This window comes from Pristiophorus japonicus, chromosome 1 (genome assembly GCF_044704955.1).
Source record: "Pristiophorus japonicus isolate sPriJap1 chromosome 1, sPriJap1.hap1, whole genome shotgun sequence".
Classification (NCBI taxonomy): Eukaryota; Metazoa; Chordata; class Chondrichthyes; family Pristiophoridae; genus Pristiophorus; species Pristiophorus japonicus.
The window spans coordinates 377,482,556-377,497,037 of record NC_091977.1 but is presented as its reverse complement, the minus strand read 5'-3'; the positions used below and the strand labels follow the sequence as shown (position 1 = coordinate 377,497,037).

Here is a 14,482-nt window from a genome sequence, read left to right as displayed (position 1 = left end):
TCCAAATGAAAGTTAAAATCCACTCTGCCTTTACTACACACTTGTCTAATCTCTGCATTTATACAATCTAGCACTTCACAGCTGCTACCAGGGGACCTATACACAACTCCCACTACAGTCTTAAATCCTTTCCCATACCTTAACTCTACCCATAAAATCTCCACTGCCTGCTAACCTCTCGTTTTATCCTTCCGCCATTGAAGTGATGTATTCCTTAATCACTAAAGCTAGTCCTCCCCCTCTACCATTTTCCTATCTTTCCTGTAGACCTTATAACCTGGTATATTTAGTTCCCAGTCCTGACAGTCTTACAGCCATGTCTCAGTAATGGCTGCCATGTTTTATTCGGTTGAATTAATGCCTGCAGTTCATTCAATTATTGTTTATACTCTGTGCATTTGTATAAAAAATGCTTTTTTGTGGCTACACACCCTAGTCTGTCCTTCAGCTCTAATGGTTTACTCACTTGTTTCTTATTTCTCTCTCCTGATTTAATCACTTTACATTTTTTAGTTTTCCTTTACGTGTAGTGCCTAAAGCACAATTTCTGACTGTTACATTCCTCTATTCCCTTTCCTTTGTTTTTGAACTAGTTACCACCCGAACCTTAGTTTAAAGTCCTTGTGACTGCCCTATTTATCCTTTCCGCTAGGACCCTGGTCCCAGACCAGTGCAAAAACTATAGAGCTGTAATAGTGGGGGATTTCAACTATCCTAATATTAACTGGGAAAAAGGTCGTGCGAATGGTACAGAGGGTGCGGAATTCCTAAAATGCATTCAGGAGAACTTCTTTAGCCAGTATATAACAAGCCCAACAAGGGAGGGGGCGGCTCTGGATTTGATTTTGGAAAATGAAGAGGAGCAGGTGGAAGGGGTATCAGTGGGGGGAGCATTTTGGTGCTTGTGATCATCATTTAGTAAGGTATAAGGTAGTTATGGAAAAGGACAAAGGTGAACCAGGAAAAAAAGTTGCCAATTGGGGTAAGGCCAGTTTTGCTGAGCTGAGATGGGATTTGGCCAAAGTGGACTGGATACGGCTATTTGATGGTTAAATCAGTGTCAGAGCAGTGGTAGGCATTCAAGGAGGAGATCGTGAGGGTACAGAGCAAGTATGTTCCCTTTTTTAAAAAAAAAAAAGAGTGTGGCTAACAAATCTAGAGCCCCCTAGATGTCAAGGCACATACAGGGTAAGATAAAGAATAAAAAGGGGAAGCTTGTGACAGATACCAGGAACTCAACACTGCAGAAACTCTGAGTATAAGTAGTGCAGGGCTGCAATTAAAAAAGATATCAGGAAAGCAAAGAGAGAGCATGAAAGCATGTTGGCAAGTAACATCAGGGAAAACCCAAAGATGTTTTATAATACATTATGAACAAGAGGATAACTTGAGAAAGAGTGGGGCCTATTGGAGACCATAAAGGAAATCTGTGTGTGGAGGCAGAAGACGTGCCTAGAATTCTTAATGAATACTTTGCATCCGTTTTCACAAGAGAGCGGCGGTGCAGACTTTGCAATGAGGGAGGAGTATGAAATATTAGACGAGATAAACATTGTGAAAGAGGAAGTATTAAGGGGCTTAGCAGCTTTGAACGTGGATAAATCCCCAGGCCCGGATGAAATGTATCCCAGGCTGTTAAGAGAAGCAATGGAGGAAATAGCAGAGGCTCTGACCATCATTTTCCAATCCTCTCTGGTTACAGGCACGGTAACAGAGGACTGGAGTACTGCTAATGTTGTACCTTTGTTTAAAAGGGAAGAAAGGGATAGATTGAGTAATTACAGGCCAGTCAGCCTAACCTCGTTGGTGGGAAAATTATTGGAAAAACTCCTGAGGGACAGGATACATCTTCATTTGGAAAGACATGGATTAATCAAGGACAATCAGCATGGATTTGTCAAGAGAAGGTCGTGTCTGACTAACTTGATTGAATTTTTTGAGGAGGTAAACAGGAGGGTCGATGAGAGCAGTGCATGTGATGTCATGTGTATGGATTTTAGCAAAGTTTTTGATAAGGCCCTACATGGCAGACTGGTCACGAAAGAGTACGACACTGAAAAGAGTAGAGGAATAAAGGGACCTTGGTGTACATGTCCACAGATTCCTGAAGGTAGCAGGCCATGTAGATAAGGTGGTTAAGAAGGCATATGGAATACTTGCCTTTGTTAGTCAAGGCATGGAATACAAGAGCAAGGAGGTTATGCTTGAACTATAAAACACTGATTAGACCGCAGCTGGTGTACTGTGTGCAGTTCTGGTCACCACATTACAGGAAAGATGTGATTGCACGGGAAAGGGTGCAGAGGAATTTTACAAGAATGTTGCCTGGATTGGAGAATTTTGGTTATGAGGAAAGATTGGAGATACTGGGTCTGTTTTCTTTGGAACAGAGGAGACTAAGGGGAGACCCGATTGAGGTGTATAAAATGATGGGGGAGACTGGATAAAGTGGATAGGAAGGATCTGTTTCCCTTGGCAAAGGGGTCAACAACCAGGGGGCATAGATTTAAAGGTTTAGAAGAGATATGAGGGGATATTTCTTCACCGAGGGTGGTGGGGATCTAGAACTCACTGTCTGAAAAGGTGGTAGAGGCAAGAACCCTCACCACATTTAAAAGATACTTGGATGTGCACTTAATGTGCTGTAACCTACAGGGCTACGGACCAAGAGCTGGAAAATGGGATTAGACTGGATAGCTCTTGGTCGGCCAGCGCAGACACAATGGGCCGAAATGACCTCCTTCCATGATTCTAGGTGGAGCCCGTCCCAACAGTACAGTTCCTTCCTGTCCTAATACTGGCGCCAGTACCCCATGAACTGGAACCTCTCTTTCCCACATCACTCCTTTAGCCACATGTTCACTTCCCTAATCGGCTTATTCCTACGCCAATTTGCACGTGGCTCAGGGAAAATATCAAAAATCTTTTCCTGAACACTATACTTTTGTAAATAAAGATCTGGCAGGGTGCTTTGACCATCTAATTCTGACATGTCAGAGACTGCACTACCACTACTCTTTTTTTTGGAGGATAGCTGGGACATTGACTGCTTCCCAATGAATCATTCAGCCGCAATCCTCTGTCTAAGCATTTGCAAGTTTTCAAAAATCTGTTGATGGAGCAGTTGTTTTCCCTATGTTGAACTCTTCTAACTATGATGTAACAGTGCATTTCATGAGCCAGAATTGATGATCCTGCAGTGCATGTCTAATATGGCTGCTGTTGCTCAGTTCCTTTCAACTTTTCCTCTCACTTAATCCTCTGACACTAGGCCTTATGACCTTCTCTGTAGCACTTGCTTATGTGATTAGACCTGAATGCTGTAGTCAACGTGTGGTCAGACCAGATCACTATACAGCTTCAGCCTGATTACCTCAGCTCAGGCTTATACTCTACTTATTTGGTAATGTGTCTTTAGTTTTCTATTTGCTTAGTTATTGATATTTTGCAATGCCTGTACATTGTGATTGTTGAGTCTTGTATCACTTCTAAATCATTCTCACATTCATCACTTGTATCTGAGCTGTTAATTCAAGTATGTAACATTCAAATATCAAAATATCATATTGCAAGCTGAAGGGTTTTATCTTTGGCCCAGTATTTATCTTTATTGACTTTTGACATTGAAAGATGATTTGTTTTTCTTCTTACTGATGCCTGCTGCGAAAGATTGGCTTTGTTGGCTGCCTGTCTCTCTTCCATAAGGTGCTACTAGTTAAATAATATCTTGTTGATATTAGCATTTAAGCAATCTTGGGTCAGATGGGAAAAGTTGGCATAAAATCTGGTCGCTAAATAGAAATTTTGCCCATTTTTGTCACTCAGCGGTATTCAACAGCCTATATCTGCCCAATAATGCAATATTATAGGTCTTTTGAACAGGCTACACAGCACATTCATCTCTTTCTTATAACTGTAGTGCCAGACGCTAACAACACCTTTAGTGTATGTGAAGAGTTGGCCTACTATCCAAGTCCATTCTCTGCAGCATCACGGAGCTGTGATCAGACTGTCAGTTATCTACATCATCATAGGCAATCGCTCGGAATCGAGGAAGACTTGCTTCCACTCTTAAAATGAGTCCTTAGATGGCTGAACAGTCCAATATGAGAGCCACAGTCCCTGTCACAGGTGGGACAGATAGTCGTTGAGGGTAAGGGAGGGTGGGACAGATTTGCCGCACGCTCTTTCCGCTGCCTGCGCTTGATTTGTGCATGCTCTCGGCGATGTAACTCGAGGTGCTCAGCGCCCTCCCGGATGCACTTCCTCCACTTAGGGCGGTCTTTGGCCAGGGACTCCCAGGTGTCAGTGGGGATGTTGCACTTTATCAGGGAGGTTTTGAGGGTGTCCTTGTAAAGTTTCCTCTGCCCACCTTTGGCTCGTTTGCCGTGAAGGAGTTCCGAGTACAGAACTTGCTTTGGGAATATCGTGTCTGGCATGCAAACAATGTGACCTGCCCAGCGGAGCTGAACAAGTGTGGTCAGCGCTTCAATGCTGGGGATGTTGGCCTGGTCGAGGACGCTACTGTTGGTGCGTCTGTCCTCCCAGAGGATTTGTAGGATCTTGTGGAGTCATCGTTGGTGGTATTTCTCCAGCGACTTGAGGTGTCTACTGTACATGGTCCATGTCTCTGAGCCATACAGGAGGGCGGGTATTACTACAGCCCTGTATACCATGAGCTTGGTGGTAGATTTGAGGGCCTGGGCTTTGAACACTCTTTTCCTCAGGCGGTCGAAGGCTGCACTGGCGCACTGGAGGCGGTGCTGAATCTCGTCATCAATGTTTGCTCTTGCTGATGAGGTATGGGAAATGGTCCACGTTTTCCAGGGCCTGCCGTGGATCTTGATGACTGGGGGGCAGCGCTGTGCGGCGAGGACAGGCTGGTGGAGGATCTTTGTCTTACGGATGTTTAGCGTAAGACCCATGCCTTCATATGCCTCAGTAAATACGTCGACTATGTGCTGAAGTTCAGCCTCAGAATGTGCGCAGACGCAGGCGTCGTTTGCATACTGTAGCTTGACGACAGAGGTTTGGGTAGTCTTGGACCTGGCCTGGCCTGGAGAGGTTGAACAGCTTCCTACTGGTTCTGTAGTTCCACTCCAGCGGGGAACCTGTTGACTGAGGTGGAGCATGGCAGCGAGGAAGATTGAAAAGAGGGTTGGGGCGAGACGCAGCCCTGTTTGACCCCGGTCCAGACGTGGATCTGTAATGGATCTGTTGGTAAGGATCATGGCCTGCGTGTCGTCGTGGAGCAGGCGGAGGATGGTGACGAACATTTTGGATGCCCCCAAAAATTTGTATGTACAAAATACTGGCTGTTAGTTATTTGCACTTAACTCAGAATTTTATTGTGCTCTAAGTGCAAGAATATTAAGTTGGCTGGAATTCTGTACCTTGTAAACAGAATGGTGCTTTTAAGCCACTTGTTCTTGTATTGCCCTTTTTAACCACAGCATAAACTTCTGAGCTCTTTTTGTGCTGCAACCAGCCATCAGAGTCCATTTTGAGAGATATCTGCCCTTGTTAGTGTCTTCTGAAGACACAAAAAGTGATGCAGATAGTTACATTTTCTAAGTCAGAACCCTTTCTTTTAAAGTTAGTGTTGGATGGGTAAAGATGCATTAAGAATTGTTTATCAAAACATTTTGTCGTATACATTTATCAATGAGCATAAATAAACCAATTGGCCACATCGTGTGATGCTATATAATACTGTTTTCAGATGTTTTAATGGTGTGGAATTGTTGGGGCCACCACTGCAAACAGGACAAAATTTTCAAGGAAAGCCACAAGTTCATGGTAAAACAGATAATAGCATCAAAAGACCAAATGGTCTAATGCCTGTAAGTAAGTGAGTATTTGCTTAGTTTGTTAGACTGTTCACAACCTCAGCACCCTATTTTTCCCGAAGCTGAGCTTCTGACCCCATGTCCTCTCCATCACAAAGACTGCGTACTTCCACCTCCATAACGTTGCCTGCCTTAACCATCTACTGCTGAAACTCTCATTTGCTGAATGACTGTTCCATTGTTTTCCTCGCAGGGCACCTGTCCTCGACACTGAGCTTCAGTTCATCCAAAAGTACTGCCTGTAATTCCCATTCAAGGATCGTCACTTTTTCTTGCCAATTCCATACTAACTTCCGGTCCCCCAACACCTCCAATTCAAAATTCTCATGGTCTTGTTTAAATCCCTTTTGTGGCCTTGCCCCTCCTTATCTCTGTAGTTTCCTCCGTCCTACACTTCCTACCCCACATCCCAAAATAATTCTTAATTCCTTCAACACCAGCTCTTTGCACATCATAGGAACAGGAGTAGGCCATTTTGCTCCTCGAGCCTGTTCAGCCATTCAATGAGATCATGGCTGATTTGTAATTTAACTCCCTATATATGGATCCCATATATCTTAAACCTTTTGGTTAACAGAAATCTATCAATCTCAGATTTTAAATTAACAATTGATCTAGCATTAACTACTGTTTGCGGAAGAGAGTTCCAAACTTTTACCACCTTTTGCTTGTAGAAGTCTTTGCTAACTTTACTGCTGAAAGGCCTGGCTCCAATTTTTAGGTGATGTCCCCTAGTCTTAGATTCCCGAAACATAGAATAGATAGAGAGAAACTATTTCCAATCAGTTCCCCTTAATATCTTGAAAACTTCGATCAAATTGGCCCTTAATCTTTTAAATTCCAGGGAATGCAACCCTAGTTTTTGCCCAGAACTGAACACAGTACTCCAAGTGTGGTCTAACCAGGAATGGAGTTGGTGGCTAGGGAATGGAATATGTGGCGGGGACCGAAGACAATGGCTTCGGTCTTCCCAATATTTAGTTGGAGGAAATTTTTGCTCATCCAGTACTGGATGTTGGACAAGTAGTCTGATAATTTAGAGACGTTGGAGGCGCCGAGAGAAGTGGTGGTGAGGTAGACCTGGGTGTCGTCAGCGTACACGTGGAAACTGACGCTGTTTTTTTCACCAAGGGGCAGTATGTCGATGAGAAATAGGAAGGGGCCAAGGATAGATCCTTGGGGGATACCAGTGGTAACGATGTGGGAGTGGGAAGAGAAGCCATTGCAGGTGATTCTCTGGCTACAATTGGATAGATAAGAATGGAACCAAGCAAGTGCAGTCCCACCCAGCTGGATGTTGGAGAGGTGTTGGAAGAGGATGGATTGGTCAACCCTGTCAAAAGCTGCAGACAGGTCAAGAAGGACAAGGAGGGATAATTTACCTTTGTCACAGTCACATAGGATGTAATTTGTGACTTTGATGAGAGCTGTTTTGGTACTGTGGCAGGGGCGGAAATCTGATTGGAGGGATTTAACATGGCGTCCCTGGAAAGGCACGGATTTGGGAGGCGACAACACATTCAAGGACTTTGGAGAGGAAAGAGAGGTTGGAGATGGGGCGGTAGTTTGCAAGGACGGAGTGGTCAATGTTTTTTTTTGAGGAGAGGAGTGATGACGATGGATTTGAAGGAGAGGGGGGCAGTAACTGAGGAGAGAGAACGGTTAACAATATCAGTTAACATGGGATCCAGAAAAGGAAGTAGAGTGGTCAGCAGGTTGGTGGGAATAGGGTTGAGGGAGCAGGAAGTGGGTCTCATGGACAAGGTGAGCTTGGTGGGGAAATCAGTGAGAAACTGGAGAAAGATGTCCGCTCAGGCCTAGGGCAGGGGGGAACCTTAGTTTGGTCCAGTGATCTGGTGGAAGGAAGGGAAGTGGCAGAGGCAGCTGATTGGATGGTCTCAATCTTAAGAGACAAAAGTCCATGAGCTCCTTGCACTTGTTGTTGGAATTGAGGGTGGAGGAGACGGGGCAAAGGTGTTTAAGAAGATGGTTAGCAGTAGAGAAAAGAAGCCGGTGGTTATCTTTCCATTCCAGAATGATCCTTGAATAGTGAATAGTTTTGGCAGAGGAGAGCAGGACCAAATAATGCTTTATGTGGTCTAGCCAGATTTGGCAGTGAGTGGATAAACCAGTTATCCGCCATATCCGTTCAAGAAACATAGAAACATAGAAAATAGGTGCAGGAGTAGTCCATTCGACCCTTTGAGCCTGCACCGCCATTCAATGAATTCATGGCTGAATATGCAACTTCAGTACCCCATTCCTGCTTTCTCGCCATACCCCTTGATCCCCCTAGTAGTAAGGACTGAATCTAACTCCTTTTTGAATATATTTAGTGAATTGGCCTCAACAACTTTCTGTGGTAGAGAATTCCACAGATTCACCACTCTCTGGGTGAAGAAGTTTCTCCTCATCTCGGTCCTAAATGGCTTACCCCTTATCCTTAGACTGTGACCCCTGGTTCTGGACTTCCCCAACATTGGGAACATTCTTCCTGCATCTAACCTGTCTAAACCCGTCAGAATTTTAAACGTTTCTATGAGATCCCCTCTCATTCTTAACTCCAGTGAATACAAGCCCAGTTGATCCAGTCTTTCTTGATATGTCAGTCCCGCTATCCCGGGAATCAGACTAGTGAACCTTCGCTGCACTCCCTCAATAGCAAGAATGTCCATCCTCAAGTTAGGAGACCAAAACTCTACACAATACTCCAGGTGTGTCCTCACCAAGGCCCTGTACAACTGTAGCAACACCTCCCTGCCCCTGTACTCGCATCCCCTCGCTATGAAGGCCAACATGCCATTTGCTTTCTTAACCGCCTGCTGTACCTGCATGCCAACCTTCAATGACTGATGTACCATGACACCCAGGTCTCGTTGCACCTCCCCTTTTCCTGATCTGTCACTATTCAGATAATAGTCTGTCTCTCTGTTTTTACCACCAAAGTGGATAACCTCACATTTATCCACATTATACTTCATCTGCCATGCATTTGCCCACTCACCTAACCTATCCAAGTCACTCTGCAACCTCATAGCATCCTCCTCGCAGCTCACACTGCCACCCATCTTAGTGTCATCCGCAAATTTGGAGATACTACATTTAATCCCCTCATCCAAGTCATTAATGTACAATGTAAACAGCTGGGGCCCCAGCACAGAACCTTGCGGTACCCCACTAGTCACTGCCTGCCATTCTGAAAAGTACCCATTTACTCCTACTCTTTGCTTCCTGTCTGCCAACCAGTTCTCAATCCACGTCAGCACACTACCCCCAATCCCATGTGCTTTAACTTTGCACGTTAATCTCTTGTGTGGACCTTGTCGAAAGCCTTCTGAAAGTCCAAATACACCACATCAACTGGTTCTCCCTTGTCCACTCTACTGGAAACATCCTCAAAAAATTCCAGAAGATTTGTCAAGCATGATTTTCCTTTCACAAATCCATGCTGACTTGGACCTATCATGTCACCTCTTTCCAAATGCGCTGCTGTGACATCCTTAATAATTGATTCCATCATTTTACCCACTACCGATGTCAGGCTGACCGGTCTATAATTCCCTGTTTTCTCTCCCTCCTTTTTTTAAAAGTGGGGTTACATTGGCTACCGTCCACTCCATAGGAACTGATCCAGAGTCTATGGAATGTTGAAAAATGACTGTCAATGCATCCGCTATTTCCAAGGCCACCTCCTTAAGTACTCTGGGATGCAGACCATCAGGCCCTGAGGATTTATCGGCCTTCAATCCCATCAATTTCCCCAACACAATTTCCCGACTAATATGGATTTCCCTCAGTTCCTCCTTCTTACTAGACCCTCTGACCCCTTTTATATCTGGAAGGTTGTTTGTGTCTTCCTTAGTGAATACCGACCCAAAGTACTTGTTCAATTGGTCTGCCATTTCTTTGAATATATTATGGCTATGAATATTGGGTGATTAGTTTAATTAAATATTGACGCTATGGAAGAAAGGCTAATGGATACCATATTTGTAAAGTATGTGTTATAGAGCTGTGCACAGTTGACTTCTCATTATGTACACGTATATTTTGAACACAAAAGTATAGTATCTTTAAATTAAATGTATTTAAACTTTTTTAATGGATTACTATAGATGTGAGTTTTGATGAAATAAAACTGAATTTTCTCATTAATCTATTTCATTATTTTGAAAAAAAATGAAATGCAACTATTTAGCTATGGGAAATTAATATTACTGAATCATACTGAATTCAAATTTAGCAAGTTTATTTTTTTCACTTACAGCTTGGTGCCAAATGTCCATCATCAAAAAATCATTGATATGGATTTTCGAATCACCGTCAAATATTTGTCAGAAAAGCATTATTTTCTATTATCTCTTTTTTGTGCTGTTCAAGATAAAGGATGTTAATACTGGGAAATGAAATACTTTTCCATTCCAGGTACCCAATATAAACATAATCTATTCCAAAAACAGCTCCTTGTACTTTGCCCAGAAACGTGCTGTTCCTATAGCCTCGCCGAGGAAAATGTTTGTTGGCTATGGCAGCTCTATCTTTAATCCTACCCTTCTCCATAAATACGCATCTGCCTTTTAAACACTTCTATTCATTCTACATATATGGTAGAATTCCACATTCTCAATTTTTTTCTTTCCTTTTTTCTTTTAACTGGTTTAGTTCTTATTTTTACATTGTCACCTTGTTCTGGTTTCCCCTACTAGTGGAAAGAATCATTCCATATCTGCCACTGTCAATTCACTTCATTATTTATCTCTGGTGGGAATATTACCCAAGTTTACCCAGGCTCTTACCTGGAATTAAGAGGCTTGCCTTTGATATCCTCCTGATAACCACTAGACTTTCTTCAAGGCCAGTACAATTTTCCTAAGGTGAGGCAACGAAAACTAAACACTACTTCAAATAAGATCTAACTAGTACTCTCCATTAATTGCCAATTGAGCAACAAACTGTGAGTCAAGTCTTCTGCTTTAGGTCCATCTCATTTACCTAAGAACAGGACTGCAACTGCCCACACCTATTTCACATAAGATTCATACATTTTATGCAAACATTTAAAATTTGATAGAAGCTCCAGAAAAGTGAAGAAAAAATAAGATGTGCAGATGGGCAATTTGAGGTTTCTTGAGGTGTATAAGTTGGAACACTAGAGCTTAACCAGTGTTCTTTGTAATTAGTATTTTGCGATGCAGATGGGTAAACGGGACTCTGGTTGCTATACTGTCAATACAGGAACACTTTTATTTGTAAATCTCCACTCCAGAATGCCCTTATTACATGGAAGCTAAAATGATGGCTTACTGGGGCATTGTAACAATGTTCCCTCTAAGCTGTGCGCATTACGTTCCTCAAAAGATTGTCCTTAATTTTGAGAAAAATGGAAATCTGCTGGGCTTTAAATATTTTTATTCATAAATACTTAGGCCCTGAACTTGGTGCACTGCCGCCGAGTTTTTTGGGCGGTCTCCCCTCGGTGCCAGTTTCCTCTAGGCCTCCCGCCGGCAGGAGGGGAGGACCGCTGGGAACCGCCCGCTGGCGTCCGCTATCGCGTAAGTGTCCTCCCGCCTGCCGAGCTGCCAGATTCTTCAGGGTGGGAGTCGGCGACAGCAGGGGAAAGGACCGTTGCGTGGAGGCAGGTCTAACCTCAACGGTAAGTATGAAGACCTGCAAAAAAAGGTTAGTAAACTTTTTTTTTTTTTTTTTTTACAGCGATTCAGGTTGATGGGGTCCCCTGAAGGTTTTCCAGTGTTTTTTTTTTTGTGTAAATTTTTATTTTTATGTGTCTCCCCTCCCTGGGCCTGACTCAATCCTTGGCGGCACTTTGACGAGGATTGCATTTGCCGCCGAGATTGGGAGCTCCCGCCTGCTGCCGCCCACATTCAGGGCGTAAGTTTTTTTTTGCCGCTGAGTGGTCTTTGCAGATCTTTTTGAGGAATCTCCCCGCCAAAGTACAGCCAGGTCTCTCGCCGTTCCTTTCGGCGGGCCTTAGCATTGACCAAGTTCAGGCCCTTAATGTTTACTGTTTTTGATATTTTATTTTCAGAGGTTTGTCAAGTAGCATCAGGTCTCGAACACTAACACCACCCAGTGGAACTAGGAATGTTGCTGCAACAGTCTCGGTGAACAAAAAGACCTACAGTGCTGAGAATTATATAAGGTAGCATAGTGTTTAATATTCTGTAACTTGAAAGGAAGGAATCTGTTCTATTGAAACTAGTTTTTTAATATCCCGAATAAAGTATAGTGAGAATTCACCTTTAGCTGATGGTTTTTACTTGGGATTCAATGTGAAGCTTATAGTCTTTTTTTTTAATAAAATGAGTTGCTGATATTTTGAAATTTTTGGAGGTTTAAAGAAAGAGAATAAAGTGTGTACCTTTTGTGTCTTTATAATTTGTATGCTTCAAAGAAATGCTATAATTTGTTGTAGTTGAAAATTTCTAGGATTCTTTTCATTTGTTGATTTTGAGATGTGTATATCCCTGGCAAGACTGGCATTTATTGCCCATCCCAGGTTGCCCTGAGAAGGCCTTATTGAACTGCTGCTCCCACAATGATTTTCAGCTTAGGTATTGGGTAGGAAAATCCAAAATTTGTACCCAGCAACAATTAAGGAACAGCACTATGGCCCCAAGTTTCCACACGCAGCAAAACAGGCGCCCCTCCGAGCTGGGCGCCCGTTTTTCGTGCCGAAAACCGCGCTATTCTCGAGCGCTTTGCAGCTCGATGTCAGCTTGGCGTGGCGCCCAGGGGGGCGGAACCTACCACTCGCGCCGATTTGTAAGTAGGAGGGGGCGGGTACAATTTAAATGAGTTTTTTTCGTGCCGGCAACCCTGCGCGTGCGCGTTGGAGCATTCGTGCACGCGCAGTGTGAAGGAAACATTGGCACTCAGCCATTTTTGTAGTTCTTTGCAGCTGTTCATTTTTTAATAAAAGCACATTGCCCTTCCATGATCAGCACTGAGGCTTCTTGCAGCAGTGAGAAGGCTGCAGGAAGCCTCAAAATTTGAGGCAGCAGTTTCCCAACGGGCCCGACCGACGGCAGGGGGGGCCTTCCCCTGCTGCCGTCGGGAATGGCTGCCTCAACTTCTGAGGCTTCCTGCAGCCTTCCCCCCCCTCCCTCCGCCGGAGGGAAAGGCTGTTGCCGTCGGTTGGGCAGGCCCTCACTGCGTTTCCCCCCCCCCGGGGGAACAGCTGTTGCCGTCGGTCGGTCGGGCCCTCACTGCGTATTCCCCCCCCCGCGGGAACAGCTGTTGCCGTCGGTCGGTCGGGCCCTCACTGCGTTCCCCCCCCCCCCGCGGGAACGGCTGTTGCCGTCGGTCGGTCGGGCCCTCACTGCGTTCCCCCCCCCCCGCGGGAACGGCTGTTGCCGTCGGTCGGTCGGGCCCTCACTGCGTTCCCCCCCCCCCCCCCCCCCGCGGGAACGGCTGTTGCCGTCGGTCGGTCGGGCCCTCACTGCGTTTCCCCCCCCCCCCCCCCCCCCCCCCCCCACGGGAACGACTGCTGCCGTCGGTCGGGCAGGCCCTCACTGCGTTTCCCCCCCCGCGGGAACGACTGTTGCCGTCGGTCGGTCGGGCCCTCACTGCGTTTCCCCCCCCCCCCCCCCCCCCCCCCCGCGGGAACGACTGTTGCCGTCGGTCGGTCGGGCCCTCACTGCGTTTCCCCCCCCGCGGGAACGACTGTTGCCGTCGGTCGGTCGGTCGGGCCCTCACTGCGTTTCCCCCCCCCCCTACCCCCGCGGGAACGACTGTTGCCGTCGGTCGGTCGGTCGGGCCCTCACTGCGTTTCCCCCCCCCCCCCTACCCCCGCGGGAACGACTGCTGCCGTCGGTCGGTCGGTCGGGCCCTCACTGCGTTTCCCCCCCCCCTACCCCCGCGGGAACGACTGCTGCCGTCGGTCGGTCGGGCCCTCACTGCGTTTCCCCCCCGGCGGGAACGGCTGCCTCCTCCCTGCCTTTCTCCCCCCCCCCCCCCCCCCTTGCGGGAACGGCTGCCTCAACTTGTGAGGCTTCCTGCAGCATTCTCCCTGCCTGAAGCACTTTCACACAGGTAGGAACATGGTTTATTTAATCTTTTCTTTGCTTATAAATTTTTATTCAGGTTGGATTTATTTGTATAAGTATAACTAAGGATTTATTGTAGAATTTAATGACTTCCCTTCTTCCCCCCCCCCCCCCCCCCCCCTCGTTCCCGACGCCTAATTTGTAACCTGCGCCTGATTTTTTAATGTGTAGACAAGGTTTTTTCAGGCCTACAAAAATCTTCACTTGCTCCATTCTAAGTTAGTTTGGAGTACGTTTTCACTGTGGAAACTTTCAAATCAGGCGTCAGTGGCCGGACACGCCCCCTTTTGGAAAAAAAAATTCTGTTCAAAAGTGAAACTGTTCTAAATGACTAGAACTGCAGAAAACTTAAATGTAGAGAATTGCGATTTCTAAGATACTCCGTTCTCCACCAGTTGCTCCTAAAAATCAGGAGCAAATCATGTGGAAACTTGGACCCTATATGTTTAAGTCAGGATGGCATATGACTTGGAAGTGTCCCCATAACCTTGCTGCTCTTGCCACTTCTTAAATTGTTAGACTTGTCATGAATCTGTTTTGAAATTTGCACCTCAGATTTGAAAAAAA

General features: G+C 45.5%; 1 protein-coding gene across 1 annotated transcript in view; it reads left to right on the top strand.

Moving 5' to 3' along the window:
• Window positions 1-14,482, top strand: part of zc2hc1a (zinc finger, C2HC-type containing 1A) — a 95,917-nt gene that overhangs the window by 71,670 nt on the left and 9,765 nt on the right. The window contains exon 8 of the mRNA XM_070891059.1: window positions 11,896-12,009. Coding sequence (XP_070747160.1) covers window positions 11,896-12,009 — 114 coding nt within the window. The remainder of the gene's footprint in view (window positions 1-11,895; window positions 12,010-14,482) is intronic.